General features: G+C 52.8%; 7 protein-coding genes across 7 annotated transcripts; 3 read left to right on the forward strand and 4 right to left on the reverse strand.

Moving 5' to 3' along the window:
• Window positions 1-754: 754 nt before the first annotated feature.
• N7459_005570 (glycoside hydrolase family 2 protein) lies at window positions 755-3,527 on the forward strand (the record flags this gene model as incomplete). The annotated part of the gene is made up of 5 exons (XM_056944754.1): window positions 755-894; window positions 954-1,907; window positions 1,961-2,391; window positions 2,442-2,677; window positions 2,724-3,527. 5 exons carry the CDS (start codon window positions 755-757, stop codon window positions 3,525-3,527), a joined length of 2,565 nt encoding a protein of 854 aa, XP_056799089.1.
• Window positions 3,528-3,927: 400 nt separating this feature from the next.
• N7459_005571 (MCT family MFS transporter) lies at window positions 3,928-5,363 on the forward strand (the record flags this gene model as incomplete). The annotated part of the gene is made up of 2 exons (XM_056944755.1): window positions 3,928-4,118; window positions 4,181-5,363. 2 exons carry the CDS (start codon window positions 3,928-3,930, stop codon window positions 5,361-5,363), a joined length of 1,374 nt encoding a protein of 457 aa, XP_056799090.1.
• A 338-nt stretch (window positions 5,364-5,701) lies between these two features.
• N7459_005572 (putative ABC transporter) lies at window positions 5,702-7,950 on the reverse strand (the record flags this gene model as incomplete). Its single annotated transcript, XM_056944756.1, has 2 exons — window positions 5,702-7,170; window positions 7,236-7,950. The coding sequence occupies 2 exons, from the start codon at window positions 7,948-7,950 to the stop codon at window positions 5,702-5,704; spliced, it is 2,184 nt and encodes a 727-aa protein (XP_056799091.1).
• A 253-nt stretch (window positions 7,951-8,203) lies between these two features.
• Window positions 8,204-11,374, forward strand: cym1 (pitrilysin family metalloprotease cym1; the record flags this gene model as incomplete). The annotated part of the gene is made up of 2 exons (XM_056944757.1): window positions 8,204-8,583; window positions 8,641-11,374. 2 exons carry the CDS (start codon window positions 8,204-8,206, stop codon window positions 11,372-11,374), a joined length of 3,114 nt encoding a protein of 1,037 aa, XP_056799092.1.
• A 1,833-nt stretch (window positions 11,375-13,207) lies between these two features.
• On the reverse strand, window positions 13,208-15,741 carry N7459_005574 (DUF3405 domain-containing protein; the record flags this gene model as incomplete). Its single annotated transcript, XM_056944758.1, has 5 exons — window positions 13,208-13,423; window positions 13,497-14,343; window positions 14,403-15,018; window positions 15,094-15,295; window positions 15,349-15,741. The coding sequence occupies 5 exons, from the start codon at window positions 15,739-15,741 to the stop codon at window positions 13,208-13,210; spliced, it is 2,274 nt and encodes a 757-aa protein (XP_056799093.1).
• Window positions 15,742-17,836: 2,095 nt separating this feature from the next.
• N7459_005575 (gamma-glutamyltransferase family protein) lies at window positions 17,837-19,825 on the reverse strand (the record flags this gene model as incomplete). Its single annotated transcript, XM_056944759.1, has 4 exons — window positions 17,837-19,111; window positions 19,165-19,514; window positions 19,591-19,609; window positions 19,661-19,825. The coding sequence occupies 4 exons, from the start codon at window positions 19,823-19,825 to the stop codon at window positions 17,837-17,839; spliced, it is 1,809 nt and encodes a 602-aa protein (XP_056799094.1).
• A 570-nt stretch (window positions 19,826-20,395) lies between these two features.
• N7459_005576 (FMN-dependent alpha-hydroxy acid dehydrogenase) lies at window positions 20,396-22,071 on the reverse strand (the record flags this gene model as incomplete). Its single annotated transcript, XM_056944760.1, has 3 exons — window positions 20,396-21,316; window positions 21,372-21,877; window positions 21,939-22,071. 3 exons carry the CDS (start codon window positions 22,069-22,071, stop codon window positions 20,396-20,398), a joined length of 1,560 nt encoding a protein of 519 aa, XP_056799095.1.
• Window positions 22,072-22,494: the final 423 nt, after the last annotated feature.

Raw genomic sequence — 22,494 nt, forward strand, 5'->3', positions numbered from 1 at the left:
GAGGGGCGTAAGGGGTAAATGAGATAGATCTTTCCACTTCCATCATGAGAGCAGATAAGAATTCCATCTAGGACAGAATGATTCCATACATACGCATTCAAGTAGATCAGAAGTGACAACCGGATAGGAGGCTTTTTTCAGTGTGATGAGTATGGTATGCTATGGCTGCCGTTGATGTCCGTGGCATAGCGGTTCATGATGACGATCCCATCAAGTGCGGGTGTTGGCTGGTTATTCGCGGATTTGTCTGCCGACTGCCCGACTGGCCGTAGTCGGCCAGAATGACAAGACATAAAGCCGCTTCAATGGATGATTGTGTCCACAGGAAGTGAGTATTAATGGGCGGGCAACAGGAAGATCAAGAAGGAAATATGTTAGCGCGTCTGATTTGTGACGGAAGATGAACCGCACGATCATAGTGATATCGGGTACGATGACTTTCGCCGCGAGAGTGAAGACCGAGCGAAGAAGACCTCCAAGCCCACTTGATCTTTGAGCGCTCTGGTTATCCTGCCAACCTTGTTTTCACGATATGTGAAGTTGAAATACACTGAGATCCATACATTCCCTGCCTGAGGCCAACGCGGGGACTCCGCGCCCAAAGGGGAAGGCGCGAGGGGGATGCTTATCGATAACGGCGGAAAAGGAAGGCGCGCCCCCCGGACTCTCCGCGGCCAAACAGGAAGCTGCATGGCAGCGCACATAAATACACACATCTCCAGTCTCCAGAATGAGACTCGCTCAATCCTCATCAATGCCGTCGAATATGCGCTTGACAAGGCAATCGCACTCACTGTCCACCGGATGGACGTTTCGAGACCGCGATGGAGCAGAGTGGATGCCCGTTCCCGCTGTGCCTTCCGTGGTGCAGCAAGATCTCATCGCCAACAACAAGTGAGCTACTCTTTCCCCAAAAAGTCTGGACTGCATCTGACCACTTTTGGTGCTGGGAGACTCGAGACTCCCTTTGTCGGATTCAACGAACTCAGCGCGCGCTGGGTCAACGAAAAATCATGGGTTTATCGCAACGTTTTCCAGAAACCCAATGTACCTGAAGGTGCTGCCATTGACTTGGTCTTTGAGGGCCTGGATACCTTTGCTACCGTCAAACTAGACGGGGTCGTGATCCTGCGAAGCGAGAATATGTTCCTGGGCCATCGGGTCAACGTGTCAGAGACATTGCAAGCCGAGGGCGAACATGTGCTCGAGATCGAATTCGACTGTGCAATGCTAAAAGCCCGTGAGCTACGGTCCCAGCAGCCCTCCCACAAGTGGGTCGGGTTCAATGGCGATCCGGCCCGCTTGGCAGTGCGTAAAGCGCAATACCATTGGGGGTGGGACTGGGGGCCGCTGCTGATGACGGCGGGCATCTGGCGTCCTGTGCGACTGGAGGTATACACTGCTCGAATTGTCGATCTCTGGCCCCAGGTGAATTTAGGTGCGGATCACCAAGTCGCAGAAATCACTGTAGTCGCCAGGGTGGATTCTGTGTTGGGCGGGGAATACATAGCTCGGTTTACTCTCGGTCTCAAAGGTGGTGAGATTGCACAGCATGATGTCCCTGTGTCGCTCGGGGTTGAAGCGAATGTTGTTTTCTGCGTCGATCGCCCGAACCTATGGTGGCCCCATGGATACGGCGAACCAACTCTGTATGATATATCTGTGTCATTGCTGCGCAGTGGCAACGCAGTGGATCACCGGTCCACGAAATTTGGTATTCGAACAGCCGAGGTGGTTCAGCGACCAGATCAACATGGCAAATCATTCTTCTTTCGCATCAACGGGATGGACATCTTTTGTGGTGGCTCCTGCTGGATCCCGGCCGACAGTCTCCTGACGAACATCGGCCCCGAGAGGTATCGCAAGTGGATTGAGCTCATGGTGGCCGGACGACAGGTGATGCTCAGGTAATTAAAGACCCATCGTTATCCGATTCGTACCCTAACACTTCATGATCCAGGGTATGGGGTGGTGGGATCTACGAAGACGACTCATTCTACGAAGCCTGTGACGAGCTGGGAGTGATGGTATGGCAAGACTTCATGTTTGGCTGCGGCAACTACCCCACGACGCCGAATCTCCTTGAGTCCATTCGTCAAGAAGCAATATTCAATGTGCAGCGTCTGCGCCATCACCCTTCTATTGTCATCTACGTCGGCAATAACGAGGACTACCAAGTCCAAGAATCAGAGGGTCTAACATACAATTACGAAGACAAAAACCCCCAGAACTGGCTGAGAACAGACTTTCCAGCCCGTTATATCTATGAGAAACTATTGCCAGAGGTCGTGGCTGAACATTGCCCTCACATATTCTATCATCCAGGCAGCCCGTGGGGTGATGGCAAGATCTCGTCTGACCCGACTGTTGGTGATATGCATCAGTGGAATGGTGACAATCGAACTTCTCGAATCATTGTCACAAAGCTGATTGGTTCACAGTGTGGCATGGTACGCAAGAGAAATACCAGATATTCGATACTCTAGGTGGCAGATTCAACAGCGAGTTTGGTATGGAAGCCTTTCCACACCTGTCAACAATCGAGCACTTCATTACGAACGAAAATGATTTACATCCACAGTCTCATGTGATGGACTTCCACAACAAGGCAGATGGACACGAAAGGCGATTGGCAACGTATTTGGTGGAGAATCTCCGCATGGCCAATGATCTCCCAGTAAGAACATCTCGATCACATTATATCACCGAATACTAAGGTCTAGACATACATATACCTCACTCAAGTTGTACAATCTGAGACCATGATGTTCGGATACAGAGGCTGGCGCCGACAGTGGGGCGATGGGCGACACTGTGGCGGGGCACTTCTCTGGCAGTTGAACGACTGTTGGCCCACTATCTCCTGGGCCATTGTTGACTATTTCTTGAAACCGAAGCCAGCCTACTATGCGGTGAAGCGCGTGCTAAATCCAATTGCAGTCGGTGTACGTCGCGAGCACCATGATTGGAGTGTGGCCCACGCACAACCACCCAAGTCCAGCAGCTACGGGCTCTGGGTTGCGAGCAGCAGACCACATACAGTTCGGGGTAGTGTTGAATTGCGATTCCTGTCCGTCAACACCGGTCGTGACGTGCGCCCGGCCATCAAGCGGGAGGATGTTGTCATCGCCGTGAATGGCACCACGGATATTATTACAGATGGTCTGATAGATCATATCGCCGAGCCCGAGCCACATGTACTGGCTGCTCGTCTACGGGTGAATAATCAAATCGTTGCACGGGATGTTGACTGGCCTCAACCTCTTAAGTACCTCAATCTTTCGAACCCAGGTCTCACCATTGAGAAGGTCGAGAGAGTAGAAGGTCAAGTGCGACTGGCTATAACCACATGCAAGCCGGTGAAGTGTCTCGTCTTTGAGGAGCAAGAAGGTATCAAGATCGATGACAACGCCATGGATATTGTTCCGGGGGACACGCAAACAGTCGTTGTCTCTGGGTTGCAACGCGGACAAAAATTGCGGTATCGGTATCTGGGACAAGAGAAGCCCGAGGAGGTCGATATTTAGTGTAGTGGAGTGACACGACTTTGGGCTATGCCATTTGATGATTTAACGTTGAGAATAGTCTATCTACTGGGGCCAAGTAGCTAGCATCTGCATCCATGAATGGGATCTACATAGACGGACAAGCCGGGCCAACCCGCGGCAACCGATTAAGCCTCTCGGCCGAGACCACCAGACAGGGTTAAGCGGGCCTGAAAAGACCGCGCATCATTGGCCAGAATGTCGATCTTGACGAAGTGTCGGATTTAATGTTGGACGGGAAAGCTTTTACTCGGTGCCCCCGCAAGATCGGATATCTGCGCTGTTCGATTGCCGCGAGGCCGCCGAAGCGGGCATTTGAAAGGCGAGCTTCTTCTACGTGCATGCCCTTCATGGCCACGGACAGTTCTTCATTCCCCTAGCCATGGCTTCGGTCTCGCAGTCTGACGCACTGCCAAACGAAAAGATCTCCGTGTCGCCGAGCGCGGGCAATGATGAGTCGGCTGGGGACGCAGTGGAAACAATAGACGACAATAAACCGCCCTCGCCTCCAAATGGAGGATCCACGGCTTGGCTCCAGGTCTCGGCCGCGTTCGCCCTGTACTGGAATACCCTGTGAGTCGCCCCGGGGAAGAGACCTGCTCACAACATGGCCCGCGATACTGACCTCAGCATAGGGGTCTGCTGAACGGCTTTGGCGCTTTCCAGTCCTACTACGAGACTTCGTTTCTCCACCACAAGTCTTCGTCAACCATATCATGGATCGGCTCCGTGCAAGTCCTGTTCCTTATGTCCGGCGGCGTGGTGTTCGGCCCGCTGTTTGATTTGGGCTATACGCGGTCGATGCTGATCGCCGGTACCTTCCTCGTTGTATTTGGGTTCATGATGACCAGCATATCTACCGAGTACTACCAGATACTCCTCGCACAAGGCTTTTGCATAGGCATCGGGACAGGTTGTCTCTACATCCCGGCCATCACCTTGGTCCCTGCCTATTTCACCACACGGCGAGCATTGGCGATGGGCGTCGCGGCGATCGGTAGTAGCCTGGGCGCAACACTGTATCCCATCATCTTCGAGCAATTGCAACCCAGGATCGGCTTTGGCTGGACCGTCCGAGTCATCGGGTTCATCACTCTGGTGATGTGTTGTTATGCCACGGCCGTGGCCAAACCACATCTCAAGCCGAAAAAGAAGTTCCACACAAATTCGATGAAAGAGTTTGCCGAGCTTGCCGGGCTCCTGGATACTCGGTACATGATCCAGTGCGTTGCCATCTTTTTTAGCAACCTCGCTTTCTTCGAGCCGCTATACTATATCCAGAGCTATGCCGAGACACACGGGATGCAGGGCCAGACTCTTGCCAAGTACCTCCTAGTCATCCTCAATGCCGTCGCCATCCCCGGGCGGATCATACCCTCCTTGATAGCCGATAAGATAGGCGTACTGGACACCTATATAGGGATCTGCACATTTACTGCAGTCACCGTGTTCTATTGGATCAGCGTCACAAACCGAGCCGGGAACATTGCGTTCTCCGTAATATATGGGTTCTTCTCCGGAAGTGTGGTTACGCTGGCGCCAGTCGTGCTAGCGAGCATCACGGACGACATGAGCATTCTTGGGACTCGGCTGGGCTTCGTCGCTGTGCTGAAAGGCATTGGATCTCTGATCGGCCCGCCCATTGCCGGTGCGATCCTCGGGTCTAGCGGAAGTTACCTGGGTGTTCAGCTCTTCACTGGCTTGGCCATGTCGCTTACCGCTATATTCGCCGCGCATTTGCGTGTCGTGATTACGCTGCGGGAAAAGAGGAAGAAGGCGATGACTAAGACTGAGAGTGCGCCTGGCAATAACAAATAAAATCCCATAGCGTCGCGGCTATGTGGGCATGATATATATTGAAGGTAAAGGAATCTACTTCTAGGTGATACCATTTACGATCGCTAGAAATGTAGATTTCTACCTATAAGAAACAAGGAGACGAGGTCAATGTCAGAATTGACAGGGTCAATATAGTGGACGGTGTCAATATTGACTGAATCGCTAATCTACATTGGCTTAGTATGTTGTCATCTGAGCTCCCCAAGTGCCCACATCAACAACAGGGGACTGGTTCTATTGATTTACAAACGCTCTACTGCAGCCTCCAAAATGACTGTTCAATGTGCTGTAGACGACCTCGGTGGCATACCGCGATCTCATATCGAGAACCACTGGTAGAGAGTCATGTCGTTCTCCTCGTCATTGCATCTATGTGTCCTCCGATCCTCCTGGCGAAACACGGATGCGGGAGACCACGCAGTGTCCCAGACCGCCGGCTCGCTGAGTGTGCTTTGCTTCTTCAGCCTGCCGAAGCGGAAGTCTAGCGGCTCAAACCCATCGCCAAGCTCGGAGGGCAGCCGCATATAGTATCGGACGCTGTCGGGAATTTCCTCTTTGACGTGACTAATGAGTACTAAAGCCTGATCACCCGAGAGACCACCGAAGTGTGATGGTTCCGGGGGATCGGGACCAAGCGGGAACGGGGAGTCTCCGTAGTCGATGTAATGCAAACACTTGTCGCGCTGCGAAGCACTGAGGCCCGAGAAGGGCTCGTCCAAAATGACAATGTCAGGCTTGTGGATGAGAGCGCGGAGGAAGAGCACAATGCGTTGTTGTGCAATCGAGAGTTGACCGAATTGAATGGTATCGGCATACTCGACATCGTAGTCCGTTGGCGGGTAGGCTTCGGGATTTTTGGCAACAGGTAGCGTGGGAAATAGGTTGGAATTTTTCTTCTCCACAGATGCCTTCTTGTTTTTCTTTTTGTCCGTGACGCCCATGCTAGGGTCGAGCTCGGGCCGGAAAAATCGAAGAGCTGCGCTCACGTCGATATCTCGGTCAAGGTTAAGGTTGGGTTTCGACAAGAATGTCTCGGCGAATGCAGATTCTAGGGCTTCTCGAACAGTGAGCTGACGGGGGAAGAAGGCGTGGATTTCGGGAGATGAATGGCCCAGACGGGACTGGAGCTCGAAGATGGAGATTCCAGGCCTGCCAGCCTCAGGGAGGCGAGATCGTCCAAACAATTTGATGGGCTGCGCATAGGTCTGTGGGTGATCGGATGTGATGAGTGACAGCAACGTAGTCTTGCCAGATCCGTTTGCCCCGAGAATGGCCCAGCGTTGACCTCGACGCACCCGCCAATGCAAGCCATCTTTCATCTCGTCGCCAACAGCTTGTTGCCAACCACCGAGGACAACCTTGTCATTATACTGGACGCGGACACCGTCCATCTCAATTAGGGGCTCACCATTGAGGCCCACATCTTCGTGTTCTTTGACCTCTTTGTCGGCGTGAAAATGCGTAAGATCTTGGAGTAATTGCCGGTCCAAAATCCCAGCCTCCATTTCAGATTTAGCCCTATGATAAATCTTCTTGTCTGGGGCGTTCAAAGTACTCGAGTACTTATTCCTGAGAATCATCTGCCAGATGCCCAGAGTACGGTTAATCACATCGCGGGACCCCTGCTGAACAACCCGATGAGAATTGCCGACGACGACCATATGGGTGATCCAGTCTGGGACTGCATCCTGAGGCCGCAAGGCGATGATGAGGCGGGGAGAGGACTTTTGAGCCAACCGATGGAGTAGTTCAGAGATGCTACGAACGGTAGCGGGATCCAGTCCCACTGAGGGTCTTCGTTAGCATCAAGATTACCAGGGGGGGGGGGGGGGGGAGTTGGTTTTAACTTACTGAAGGGCTCGTCTAATAGAAGCAACTCCGGCTTTCTCAGTAGCGCCTGGGCGATTCGCGCTCGTCGAGTCTGGCCATTGCTAAGATTGGCAACGGGCATATCAAGGAGAGGTCCGAGGCGCAAGTTCGCAATAACATCCTGGAGAAATGGTTCATCATGGACGGTGCCCTTCTCCTCTCCCTCGAGTGGATTTAACGACATCTGTCCCCGCAAGAACTGCTCGACTGTCCAATCCGTCTCCTCGCGATGACTCTCATATCGAGCACTGAGATATGCGCCTCGCGTGCCTCCAATGGCCCCCGAGCCTTCGCCACTGAAGCCAATGTACTGAATCGCGTTCCCCACAAAGCGAAGTCGGGGATCTTTGGCTGCAATCTCGTCGCTGAGCAGGTAGGGAAACGATCGTGCAGTCGGAGGAATACAGATATGCTGGCCGCGGAGGACGTCGAGCAGATCGGTTCTTCCTGATGTACCGATCACTGCCCAGTGCTGCAGTGCAGAGCCACTGTCAGATGGAGGAGAGGTATCGGATGGGAGTGTGAAATCGAAATTCGGGTATAGAGGCGGGTTGGGTGCCGTGTCTTTGCCAGTCGGGTACTGGCGGTAGAAAGTACCATCTTGGATATGAATCAGTGGGGCTGACGACACATAGCGAGCCGCGCAAGAGAGCGTCGGCTGTAGCGCCCGCACTCGCAGTGGTATCCGTATGAACATAGTGCTGGCGAGTCCTCGCACGAAGCTCATAGTCGGCCAACAACTCGGTCGGTCAAAGCTCCGCGGCCAAACTGGCTGACTCATCTCGGGGCTGTCGGGCCGATCTCGACGATAGATTTGACGTGGATAATTCAATCTGTTCAGCAACACATCGCATACACCCATACCCATCATAGCGCGTCGCATTTAAATTCTCTGGTTTTGGCCGATCTGCGATGAGCTTTTATTGAGTGGTCGATCTATTTGTTAGACTATGCTGCGCTTATCCCTGGGCCTGGGCAGGGCCCGGGTCCCAAATTTGCGCCAACCGGCCTACAGCCGTCTGTCGAGGGTGGCTACCGAGGTCACTCGTTCACACATGCCATCAAGGGCGGCCTCTACTGTGACAAACCTGGACAATTTTCCTAGGGTTGGGGAGAAGCTGCACGGATTTACTGTTCGAGAGAAGAAGCATGTCCCGGAGCTTCACCTCACAGCGGTGCGATTGACCCATGACAAGACTGACGCCGACTACCTTCATGTGGCGAGAGACGACAAGAACAATGTGTTTGGGATCGGTTTCAAGACGAATCCGCCAGATGCCACTGGCGTACCTCATATTTTGGAGCATACCACCCTGTGCGGCAGTGAAAAGTGACTATGACCCGCCTTAAAGTTTGGCCAACCAGTGTACTGATCATTTCCTTCTAGGTACCCTATTCGCGATCCTTTCTTTAAGATGCTCCCTCGATCCCTCTCGAATTTTATGAACGCCTTCACCTCCTCCGACCACACCACGTACCCATTTGCCACAACCAACCGACAAGACTTCCAGAACCTTTTGTCCGTGTATCTTGACGCCACCCTGCATCCTCTACTCAAGGAGGAAGATTTCAGACAAGAAGGATGGCGCTTAGGTCCAGAAGATCCCCGCGCCTTGCAGGCCGCGCCTGACCAGAAGGGCAAGTTGGAAGATATTGTATTCAAGGGTGTCGTTTACAACGAGATGAAGGGTCAGATTTCGGACGCCAATTACCTTTATTATATTCGATATAAGGAGAGCATTTCCCCGTCACTCAATAACTCGGGAGGAGACCCCGAATACATCACCGACCTTACCCACAAGCAGTTGACGGACTTCTCGAAGCGCAACTACCACCCAAGCAACGCGAAAATCCTAACTTACGGGGATATGCCCTTGACTCAGCACCTGGAGCAAGTGGACGCTGTTTTGAATGGGTTCACCAAGGGACAAGCGGACACGGATGTCAAGCTTCCCCTTGAGCTGACCAAGCCGTTGAATGTGACAGTGCCTGGTCCTATTGACACCTTTTCCAGCGAGGACAAACAGCATAAAACCTCGACTTCCTGGTATATGGGCGATTCCACGGACGTTGTTGAAACCTTTTCCGTTGGGATTATCTCATCTCTTTTCCTTGATGGTTATGGCTCACCAATGTACCGGGCTCTCATTGAAAAGGGACTGGGTTCCTCATTCACCCCTAACACCGGTCTCGACTCCTCGGGGAAGACACCTATATTCTCTGTTGGTGTCAACGGCGTCAGTGAGGCTGAAGCTCCCGCTGTCAAGGACGCCATACAAACTGTCTTTCGGGAATCCGTCTCGGCTGGATTCAGCGATGAGAAGGTTCAAGGCTTCCTTCACCAACTGGAGCTTGCATTGAGACACAAGACTGCCAGCTTCGGGATTGGCGTGATGGAAAAGACGATTTCGTCTTGGTTCAATGGATCAAACCCAATGAAGGAATTAGCCTGGAACGACGTGATCGAGGAATTCAAGAGTCGATACGCCAAGCCGGGCTACCTTGAATCTCTGGTGGAGAAGTATCTTCTCAATGACCGTTGCATGACTTTTACTATGGTTGGCAGCCCGACATTCAATAAAGAGTTGGATGATAAGGAGGTTATCCGTAAGGACCAAAAGCTGGCTCAGCTCATCGAGGAGCATGGTTCGGTGGAGAAAGCCGTTGCTAAACTCGGACAAGAAGAGCTCCAACTTCTCAAGGTGCAAGAGGATGCGCACAATGCTGACTTGAGCTGCCTTCCATCCTTGCGAGTGAAGGACATTTCTAGGGAAAGGGAACACAAGCCTGTGCGGGAGTCAGAGATTGACGACATTGATGTTGTCTGGCGTGAAGCTCCTACAAATGGCCTCACCTACTTCCAGGCCGTGAACGCCTTCGAGGATCTGCCCGATGATCTTCGGCTGTTGATGCCGCTTTTCAATGACTGTGTGATGCGTCTTGGCACTGCAAACAGGTCAATGGAACAATGGGAGGATCTCATTAAGCTGAAGACTGGTGGTATCTCTACTTCTTCCTTCCTTGTGTCGTCTCCAACCCATTTGGATCAGTTCAAGGAAGGACTGAACTTTTCTGGGTATGCCTTGGACCAGAATATTCCCGAGATGCTCGAGATGCTGTCAGCCCTCGTTATGGAAACCGATTTCTCAAGCCCCGCTGCGCCAGCAATGGTCCAGGAGCTGTTGCGTTTGACTACTAACGGTGCCTTGGATTCCGTTGCTGGAACGGGTCATCGGTACGCGGTCAATGCAGCGGCTGCCAGTCTCTCCCGCAGCTTCTGGATTGAGGAGCAACAGTCTGGTCTGGAGCAATTGCAGGCCACCGCCAACCTTCTTCGGGACGCTGAATCGTCTCCCGAGCGTCTGCAGGAGTTGATCGAGAAGCTGCGTCTCATCCAGTCGTTCGCCATTTCAAAATCCTCCAACCTCCGCGTCCGTATGGTTTGCGAGCCGGAGAGCGCTGCTCGTAACGAGTCCGTGTTGCAGAAGTGGGTTGCCGGGTTGCCCCAAGTCCGTTCGCCCCAGGCTATCGCCAGTGCTTCCTCATTCAAGTCATCCGACAAAGCATTCTTTGACCTTCCCTACAAGGTCTACTACTCCGGCCAGGCCACCCAGACTGTCCCCTTCATTGACCCTTCCAGCGCCCCGCTCACAGTCCTCTCCCAACTCCTCACGCATAACTACCTTCATCCTGAGATTCGCGAAAAGGGAGGTGCCTACGGTGCCGGCGCCAGCAATGGACCTATTAAGGGCATCTTCACCTTCATGAGCTACCGGGACCCCAACCCGATGAACTCGATGAAGGTCTTCCAAGACAGCGGAATCTTTGCAAGAGACCGCAAATGGTCCGAGCGGGAAATCGAAGAGGCCAAGCTTGGCATTTTCCAAGGTCTCGATGCCCCTATGAGTGTCGACGAGGAAGGTTCGCGATACTTCATGAGCGGTGTCACCCATGAAATGGACCAGCGCTGGAGAGAGCAGGTCCTCGACGTGACGGCCAAGAATGTTAACGACGTGGCGGATCGATTCCTGGTCAATGGCTCGCGCAAGGCCACCTGTATCCTGGGCGAGAAGAAGGACTGGGCCGGCTCCGAGTGGGACGTGCGAAAATTGTCCATGTGAGTCTCAATCAGTCTTACAACCGCTGCATTTCCCTGTACTTTTATTCCCCTGTACATATATGTATACTACCTGATATCTGGGCTGTATAAATCACCAGTCTCCCCTTTTCTGGCTTATTTTCCCTCCTATCTTTTACAATCCCACGCGCTGTCAAGATCTATACGTGCCTTTGAGCACCTGAGCTACCCGCACCTCCAACCAGTCACCTCCTTTGGTTTGCAGGTGTGGTATCCCATGTTTCTGTTCTTTCAGGGGAGCCAGCGCAAGAGCAAAGGGAATGTGAGCCTCTTGAGGCACACTTCCAATCTCCGTTTATCGGAACCGCCCTGGATTTACTTTCAGCCTACGCAGAGCGGACTAAAAACGTGAGAACAACATCTAGCACCATATAGTTGTAGAAATAGAAATACAAAGCATATCGTTCAGTTTTAACTATTCGACATCCTTCGGAGGGTTGCGGTCACTTTGATCAGAAAAGCCATTGGCCCCGTCGACGTCAGCCCTACTCCCTCCAGTTTGTCTGCTTGTCGTCGATTCTCTTGCTCCACCGCCGTCGTTCTTAGCAGTCTCGCTTGTGTGTTTCTCAAATCTCTCGTATAAAGAATGGCTGTACACACGGACACAACCTCAGTCTCGAGAGCAGCTAGGCCTAACAACGACAATGGCCAGGATTGCAATATCAACACGCTTTCCGCTGGCATTGACCACAGAGGAAGCCAGGAGCCTGAAGAGACATCATAGCAAGAATTCCCCACTGGCACAAAACTGTGGTTGGTCTCAACAACTTTCGGTCTGGCAGATGTCATGGTCGCGCTAGACAGCAATATTCTCGGAGGTCCAACACTGGCTACACAGGGTGGTATAAAGCCTTCGAAATCTACCAGCAACATGGGACGGTATGGAAGCGCCTATCCCTGGCACAGATGGCCTCGCAGCCGATCTAGAGCAAACTAAATGCTTGTGTTGGACCCAAGCGAACCTACCTGGTGTCATCTGCAGCTCGATTATTTGCGCAGTATCCCCAGTCCCTTGGTGCCTTAACTTGGGTCGTGCGATATCAGGGCTTGCAGCATCGGGGATATTGGCGGGTAAACTGTACGTGTGTTGTCAGAAGCATCTCCGTAGGAGGATTCCTAACGATCTAATTCCAAAGGCTGCAGGCCTCTCTTTGGCCTTGTGGTACCCTGCGTCAAAGGCTCAAGGGTGGCTTTAATGGTTAGTATTGGCAACATTGCTTCTATTGTGGGGAGCACGCTCGGTGGCTTCATCACTGATTCTGTGCTGACCAGGAGATTTGCTTTTGGGTCAACGTTCGTATGTGAACATCTTACTCCCTGTGAAGCGACACGAAGTTACTATACTGACCTTCGGCTAGCAATTGGGGGTGTGCAACATGGAAGTTCTCTTCCCGGCAACTGGGTAGCTCTATTGCCATTAGCCTGGCCAAGAATATCTTGAGATTGAGAGCATACCAGCGTCAAGTATCGAGCTATGTTAGACAATCTCAGCGCCGCGAATGATACGATGGTAGTATGAGCTGGACCGCTTGGCTAGTCGCCTTTCGCGGAGTCACTCACTATATCAGGGTGTTTTGGCTGCAATTTCCCCACCGAAGGTGGCCTACTGAGACATTCTGCTCATCCGAGGAGCGGGAGCCCAGGTTGATAAATGGAATATCATGAAATCTCATAATTTGTATAAGAGCTGTAGAACGCTTTACATATAAAACGGGTGGTATAGTACAAAACACCGACCGCCGCCCGACGCCGAATAAACAACAGAACAGAGGAGTCAACTTGACATCTAGGAAGATATTATACTCTACCTCGGAGGCTATATTCCGATTGGAGGGGTTGGTCCTTTCACCTCCTCGGCGCTTTTGATGGTATGAAGGAACGTGGATGGGTAACAGAGGCGGCCGTATAAATCCTCGCGCTGGAAACAGATACAGTTAGCACGGAATGAGACATTTAACTTGTCAGGATGAGTTGCGCATCGACATACCAGATCACCGCTGTCATACCAATTTCGACCATAATGATCTTGATGCTGTGAGATGAGAAAAATATGTCAGCGACTGCAATCAATGAAAACGCATAGCCAACCCCCCAAAGTGACATACCGGATGACCGTCAGTGGCTTGGTTGGGGTCAACCTTGTAACCCATCCACCGGCGAAACAGATCCTCAGCGGTCTGCGACGAGTACATAAAGGAGATGCGAAAGAAAATATGCTCGAAAGTGTGTTGGTAATAGTTCCAGAAACTGTCCGGTCCGCCGTTGATCTTCTCAGGAGTACCGGGGTTCATGATCCGGGCCAACTCCTTCGGCGTCCATTGACCATCGATGTAGACCGGGTGTGGGACATGGACGACCTTAAGACCATGCCAGAGCGCAAAGGTCGACGCGGTCATCTCCGACACTATACCCCAGCCCTTTTTAGACTGCGCCTCGTGGACCTCGTGGAGAAGACGTCTTGATAACCGCGACATAGTGATAACGGAGGCGCGGCGGGGCGTATTCGCGGGGTCTAAATTCCACATCATATCGGGATAGGTCCAGTCTGTATCGGCTGGGTCAAAGACGGGCAGGAAAGTGATCACATCAGCCTCTTCACCCACGCCCCAGATATAGTCGTCTTCTTCTGGGCTGTTGACAGGCGGTTCAGGCCCAATAGGATTAACGCCTTCCTTGCTGACAGGACCCCAAACACTTGGAAGGTCGACCATCAACTCGTCCACCATCCGCATAAAGGTATCCCAAGGACCGTGGGCGTCGCGCATATAGTGATATGCGTTGCGCTCCCATAGGTATTTGCGCGGCTGCTGCTTGGCGAACTCGATAGCTTTATCCAGGAAGTGGTAGGTATGGCCGGTAAAACGAGCGTCAACTTCTAGCTGCCAGTAGTATTCGAATTGTGGGTAGAGTTCGGAGAAGATCTGGATAGGCTGGAGGTGTTGGAACTGGGCACTATATATAGGGCTTAATCAGCAATCAATCATTCTAAACTAGCTCGGGGTAGATCATACTCATGCTCTTCGACGTCCGGATACCACGATTCCAACACATGGTTGTTGAACAAGATCGCCATCTCGCGGAACTCAGCCGGGACATACATCCTCTTGAGCTTCTCGGCGGCGGTAGTGTCGGTATGGATCGGAGTGTCATCCTTGACGTGCACGAGAATAAAGACATCATACTCGCCGCCGGAATGCAAACTTAGCTCCATAATTACCGATCGGATATAGTGGATGAGGTTGGGGGTCCACTCCATGGTGTGCCAGACGCGGATCAGCAACGCCGAGCGGGCCTTATGCCGCTGCACAGCCCCTGACGACCCACCAGAACTGCTTTTATGCCCGTCTCCCCTCTCTCTCTGGGTAGAGAAACCCGAAGGCAACCCGAGGACGGTTCGCAAGTTATCACGCCCGAGCGCATATCGGTCGGCATTGCGGGAGTAGCACTTGGCCTGCAACGTGGCCCAGTTGACCGTCTCCCAGTTAACAGGCGATGGCTTCTGGAACCCCTCGACATCTGGATGGTTCTCGCCGTATCCGTAGACTCCGTAGCGGCTGTAACGATCGGCGCAGACTTGGCCGTCGAGGCCCATGGCATCGAACGCGCCCAGCTTCGGACGAGGGAAACCTGCCGCGGTGGTTAGGCGATTCAATCCATTCAATTCACCCCGCAACGGGCGAGGACGAGACTGGCTCTAAATACCTTCTTGGGTCCCAATATAAACGGACATCATATCCTCTGGATTGAGACGGTCGAGAGCTCGACCGCGCGGGCCTTCGCAGGCATGAAAGTGGCCTTTCCATGACCGTTGCCACTCCGGCGAGTTGTAGTCTGGGTACGGGTCGTAGATCATGGGCTGCGAGGGGGGCGAGGAGGTTTGGTTGGTCAGGGTCAACAGGCCTCCCTGATAGAATCGTGGGTCGCTGGAGCGGATTCTGTTAGTTCTGCTGGCTGCACATCCGGCGCGGGTGGAAGTAGATACCGAATATCGCGCATAGAGCCGATTACACCGCCGGGTTCTGGTGGCGACGGTTCGGGGTCGAAAAGAGTGGAATCATCATGAGGTTGAGCAGGAATGTCACCTGGGCGCAGCGCCTGTTGTTGGGCTATCTGCCCCAGCGACGGCTGTGCTAAATCGGGGTTCGAGTTGAGTTGCTCAGGCTGTGGAGGGATGACTTGCGAGTCATCTCCAGCCCCTGGAGGGGATTTCAAGAGACCATGATAGACGTGTTCGGCAGGCGCAACTTGAGCAGTCGACTCGGCTTCAGTAATTGACGGCAGTTTTCTGAAGAGGATAAATAAGAAGATCGCCAGAGAAATGTAGTAGGGAAGAAGGCCGGGACGAAACATCGAGGGCAACCATCAACCACCGGGGCTAAAGGAGGGTCGGAAACACAAGGAAAGAACGTAACAAAAAAAGAAAGAGAAAATGGAATGGGAAAAAAAGTATCAAGGGTCCATTAAATCACGGCAAGAGCGGCCGTGTCCATACCCCTATATATATGCTGACCACCCGGATAGGAGCTCGTTTCTGGCGGGGCGCCCCACGGGCGGGCTCGCTCGATCTTTTAAAATTCACAGAACGCGCGGACTCGAGATTGGCCGCCTTGGGTGTCATGTATACCGACGAGTTCCGCTATCTTCAGTGTAGGATTGCATTTGAGGGATCCCGATATCCTGCCTCCATATACTGACACGGTCACAGTCAATGCCAACATTGCACCTGTTAAGTCCAATGGTTCCGCAGTTGGACGCCTGTCAGACAAGAAAAGAGAGCCATTTCAGGCGGCCTCTATACGACTTGATCGTCGGGGGCGGGGGGGGCCTCGGGAATTCAGTCAAGTCATTCCCCTAGGCCGGTAAGGCGCAGGGTCACTGGAAGGCCTGTTTTCTTCTGGGCTCCGCATTCGGCCATGACCCTGCCGTTTCCGTCATGACGAAATCCGAGAACACAAAAAAATCAAGGATCACTAAGGATGCCGGTTACAGCGCACTAGGGGTAGGAGTGGTCCCGCCAAGACCTCGTATTCGGGGTATTATATCTCCGATATTCCAGTCCTCGTGAGCTACACACGCTCATTGGGTGTAGAAATGGCAGGTTACTCAGCTGGATAGGGAACCTTCCAAGGTGGGGAACCTTGCCATCTTCATAACCTACTGTAATTCCCATCATTAATCTCATGTTAAGTCTGTTTTAGCCCCTGTCACTAAAAGAGGCTAATCATACCAATAGTTTTCTTTATAATCTCCCAGTACACCTATCTCGATCAATTAAAATCAGTGGATTGAATCCTAGGAACTCAGTCGATGCATCCATGGATCCATGGATGGATCTCGATATAATTAATAAGCAGGACGCATAACCAGCTCGGTAGCCATAGAAATTTCTTACCTAATGGGTGCAGCTCACCTACAGTAAGCACTAGGTGTAGGGGAGCGGAATTATAATGCTGCCGACTACGACTTCTTAACGGGCCCACTCCTACACCTAACTTGTACCTAAAAGTACTCACCTAAGCTTAGCGGCGTAGTGGCGAGCTTCTTTTGCCTTCATTAGTACATCTCCCGCGCCCATCGATTCCTTCGGTTGATCTTCCCCAGTGCGTGCGCAGACCCCTTCCTACATAATGGTCCTTGTACCTGAGCACATCATCCTACATTAATAGGCAACCTAACTATTCTGTTCGTTCCTAAAGTAGGAAAGTACAGTACAGTTGGCGTCGGCGTGGAAATGGAACCTGGAAACAATCGATATATAAGTTACCACCAGGCAGAAGCAAAAGGGACCCATGACGCGTCCCAAATAAAAATATTCAAGAGCAACAGACATGCCAGACTTGATCTTCTTCACCAATCTATTCTCACTGATCGTTGCGTGCTCGACTAAGACGAACCTATCGCCTTCGCCGGTCGCCGGTCGCTAGGCTGTCCGTACAGATCGACACGATTCTTGCCACTGCGTAGCCCCTATCACCTACGAACCCCTGTTAGTCGTGGTGATAAGCACTGCTCTATCCAGGAAAATTACGGTATTAGCAAAGGATCGTGGTATCGCTGTAAACCCCCTCCGTGTTACAGCCCCGGGGGCTGCAGCGTGGCGGTCGGGGCTGCGCTAATCTGGTTTGGAAAAGCTTGTCTCCCGTATCAGTGTGTATCGTCCAATCAGGAGAGCATTCCACCTGTTGATTGGGAGCTAAATGTGGAGTCCACATGAAGCGAGGTCAGAGAAAGGTCGAGAGCCGTTTATACGCGGATGTCTGACTTCCCCTGCGAGACACTTGGCATCTAGTGGCAACGCGAGACAGGAAGTACATATGTATAGATTAATATATCCACAGTAAGCGAGGCTGCCAGAAGGTAGGTATGGCGAATGCCCCGTACGATTTCCACGAGCCCTCGCGCCATACATCCTCGAGCGCCGGCTGAGTACCTTCCATATTTTCAGCTAAAGGAGTGGGAACGCCATTCCATCGCCCCTCGGATCACTGCCTGCGCTATACACGAGCTGGCCCTCGTCGTAGTGCAGACGGATGATCTGGCCGCGACCGAACATGGCACGCTGCCAGCCGGTCAGCACATCAACCTTGTGCCCGAGTCGACGCAGACCCTCGATCGCCGCATCGCTGATACCCTCCTCCACACAGACCGTGCGATCATCCCCGGAAGTCGGAGCCTTGATACAGATTCGGGGTGAGTCGAGGGCAGCCTGGGGATGGTATCCAAAGGCGAGCATGTTGAGCAACACCTGCACGTGTCCCTGGGGCTGCATGAAGCCTCCCATGACGCCGTATATCGAGTGCAGGGACCCGTCGGCGACATTGGTGACAAGGGCGGGAATGATAGTGTGGTACGGCCGCTTGCCTGGCGCGAGGGCATTGGGATGGCCAGGCTGGAGAGTGAAGTTGGCACCGCGGTTCTGCAACGTGAAGCCACATCCAGCTGGGATGATCGCCGTTCCGAACCCGGCATAGTTGCTGTTGATGAAGGAAATGCCATTGCCTTCGCGATCGGTCACAGCGAAGTACACCGTATCACAGTGATTGTGTGCAGGGCTTCCGTGATCAAGCAACTCGGCTATGTGGTCGGCACAGTAGAGCTTCGCGCGCTCGGCAAGGTATTCACGCGCAAGCAACCCCTGCGATGGAACATGCTCAGCGTCCGGATCAGCCACCCACCAGGCTGCGTCGGCGAAGGCAATCCGCAGGCTCTCGATCAGGGCGTGTAGATACTCTGCCGAGTTGTGCTGGGCTTCACTGAAATGCGGGATCTTGCCTGTGCGCTCCAGCTCCTCCATGATTCCCAAGGCCATCAGAGCGACGATGCCCTGTCCGTTCGGGGGATGTTCCCAGATTTCAACACCCTGGTTGGGTTCACCATCCGTCCCAGGGGTTTGTTTGGACACGATGTCCTGGCCGGTGAATTTCAAAGAGATGGCTTCTGTCTCCTGGGTGCCGACCTCCGCGTGGTGCGCCAGATCTTCGAGCGTCATATAGCCCCCGAGATTCTGTACGACTTTGACGATTTCCTCTGCAATTCGACCTTGGTAAAACCCTTTCTTGCCCTCCGCTGCCAGCGTGCGGAAGGTCTTCGCAAGTGTGGGATTCTTCATGATTTCGCCAGGGAGCGGACTGCGAACACCATCCTTTGCCGAGGGGTCTTTCTTCAGCATCTCCCGAAAGTTAGGCGAGGCCGAGCGGATGCTCTGCTCGCTTTCTTGCCACTGTACGCTAATCAGTTGATCATATCCCACGCGGGTGATAGCTAGGCACTAACATCGTGCGACGAGAGTTCCGAGACCACAAAGCCCTCCTCCCCCATCTCGATGGCCGGTTGCAAGATCTGCTCCAGAGACAAATTGCCACTACCAAATTTCTCGACCGTGTCCACCCAGCCAGCAGCCGCACCGGGAGTTGTGGTGGCCAGAGCACTCAACATGGGAATGCTGCCTGGCGTTTCGGGTGCAATATTCAGATCCTTGCGCACTTGGTCCAGGGTGGCTTTCCCTGGATACCGACCGGACCCGTTGAGCGAATGCACCTTTTTGGTCTTCGCATTGTAGAAGAGGCAAAACATGTCACCTCCAATCCCCGTAGAACCGGGCTCCGCCATATTCATTCCGGCCGCTATCAGGCAGTGCAGGCTTATTTAGCTCATCTTGCTCCGCATGAGCCGTGCAATGTCAGGGATCATAATGCTTACCAACAGCAACAGCCGCATCCTGCACAAAGGGTCAGTACGAGTTCTGAATGGGTGGCATGGAAACACCTACCGCTGCGTTTCCTCCCTGGCTCAGAATCCGATGACCCGCGGCCGCAGCCAGCGGTTGGGTGCACGACACGATGCCATGGCGACTATGGACAGTACTCCGGCGACTCGCGAATGGAACGTAGTCTGCGTCCGACTTGGAGTAGACAGCCTTGGAGTTGAGGGGCATCGTGCAGGTAATCCTGGTGCTCTCCGAGGCGTAGGTTCTAGGAAAAAAAGGGGGAGGGGAGGGGGAGTAAGAAGCAAGGTCGCGTTAGGTGATGGTTTAATCAACCGACTAAGTGTTCGATTTCGCAATGGTGGGACAAGGCCGGCCCTTCTTCAAATGGGGAAGAGAGAGGGAACCCCGCCGTGCGAATAGTTGGAGACGGTTGGAGTGTTGGGGTGTCTTATCGCCCGCACGGGAACGAACCGCCGACTTCGCCGACAACGCCATGGCCCGAGGCCCAAGTTGGGTTAATTGCTCTGATAGTGAGAAGTTTATTGCCCGGTTTTCTTGGCTGGTGGATTTCAAATTAACTTGCAGAGTTCAAAATGACCTGATCGGATTCACAGAGCTCCATGCACGGACCGATCTGAAATATATAGTCCCAGATAATTCGATCCAGAGTCTTCCGCGGCAACACTACCACGCTCATGATGAAAAACTAGGTATCAGACTGAGCTATCAAAGCATAGGGCCACATGGGCCAAGTATTTTCTGTCGTTTTCTACTAAGGGCGCTCCTGGTATCCCGAGCCTAAAGCCGGGAATCCCGACGGCGACTTCTAGCTATACCACGTGCATACGGATGCGATCGAGAAGCCGGAACTAAATGATCCACGTCTCCGGTATGAAGAAAGTCGGGGGACACCTCATATAGCGAGGTGACGCCGATATTGCGCATTGCGGTTTCCAATTCATCTTGCATGACTGTGACGAGATCCGAGTCAGTATCGTTATTCGAGTCTGGGGAGGCGAGGAAGGATTGACGGGGAGAATATGACTTACTGTCAACCAAGTGCTCAACTCCATCCTGTCCATAGTTGGCAGCAAACAACATGCTGCGGCCCATGCCAACGGCTGTAGCACCTAGGCATACCGCCTTCAGGATATCCGTACCTCGACGGATGCCGCTGTCGACGTACACCTCCATGGCATCGAAGACCTCTGGACACCGCTTATTGATTTCAAGCAAAGTGATGATCGAAGGCGGACTGGTGTCGAGATTACGGCCGCCATGGTTACTCAGCAAGATCCCGTCAAGCCCAGCCTTCATGGCGAGCAGGGCGTCATCCGCAGACATGACTCCCTTCAGACACACTGGCTTGTGGGTGTGCCGGCGCACCCATTTGAGGTCTTCCCATGTTAGACCAGGATCAATGAATCCGGCCATCACACGCCCGAGACCGCCGCCTTTCTTATCGTTCTGCGCTTTCGATGGTGACATGGGCACAGACAAGCTCTCGTCTGCTTTGACGCGTTCATCTGCCTCTCGTTTGCCGGGCCAGGCAGCGTCCACCGTCACAAAAATGGCCTTGATATTGGGATTTGCAGAGCACTGGCGAAGTAGTGCAGCGGACCTCTCTCGGTCACGATTGACGTAAAGCTGAAAGAAGAAGCTGCCAGATGGCGCAGCCGCTCGTAGTTCGTCCATGGTGTACGAAGAATTGTTGGAGATCTGGCCAAGATAGATGAGCATGATTGCAAAGAAAAGGTATTGGAACTGAACATACGCCTTGCATGATGCCTTTTTTCTCGCAGGCCTGAGCAATTGCGCATTCCCCCTCGGGATGTATGAGCTTTGCCATTGCTGCTGGGCTTACAAAAAGAGGTAATTTGTAGTCGCCGCCCAGAATCTTGGTTCGCGTATCTACTGCACGAACATTTCGCAGCACCCGTGGCCGGAACCATATCCTATCGAAGCACAACTTATTGGCGTCTCGCGTGATGAGATCAGTGGACGCGCTGGAGTAGAATGCCCATGTTTTCTTGCTGGCTGTCTTGGATGCGACAACCTCGAAGTCATGCGAATTGATCAGAGTATGCAAGGGAGGCTTTTCGTTTTCGAGAGTCACTTTCGGGTTCTCTTCTGGTGGTGGTTTGGTCCACTCTGCGTTTATTGTGGACTCGTCGAGGGTGCCTTTATGTTTATCTGACTGGAGATTGGTTTGCAATACACTGGGAGCGTGCACTTCCGAGTATGCTTGCGTCGCATCACGGCCAGCATATTTCAGGATGACTGGAGGATTATCGTCAGATAACGTTTTTCATGCGTGACTGGTAAATGAAGAATGACATACTGGTAGATCCTCCTGGATGCTCATCAAGAAAGTCTGTCACGTCCCAAACTTGGTTGTTAACCACGATCCAACAGTCCTCCGGTGATTTGTGCCTGGAGACTTGCTGCACTGAGAGGAGCTTCTGGTCTGCCATCTTGCCTAAGATGGAGAATACGCAATCCAGCTGTAGTGGGGAGCTAGACTTATGACGGTTATCGAGGAGGAGACTGCGACACCAAAAGCTAAGCTCGAGGATAGGAACTTGTGGTTAAGGGACAGATTGGCCAGCCAGAGAAGGCTAAATACTCAGCAATGGCCTCGGGGACTAACTTATCACGGTGGTTCTCCGTTGGCTCGAGCAGCGCGTCTCCACCAGGGTCATAACCCCGGACTTACCCCGGAGTATCCTAGGTAACGTGCCAATGTGTTGAGGGACGCCTGGCGAAGCTGTTGAATACAATAACGATCATTTCAGTCCCCGTCGTTCGTGTCGTCTCAGACGACACCATCCGGGCTAGTTCGACCTGACGCGTCCCCCGATACATCGAACTGGCTCGGTCGCTTGCGATTCGTAAAT

The sequence above is a fragment of the Penicillium hispanicum genome (genome assembly GCF_028827665.1).
Source record: "Penicillium hispanicum strain IBT 35686 chromosome Unknown utg000005l_segment0_segment0, whole genome shotgun sequence".
Classification (NCBI taxonomy): Eukaryota; Fungi; Ascomycota; class Eurotiomycetes; order Eurotiales; family Aspergillaceae; genus Penicillium; species Penicillium hispanicum.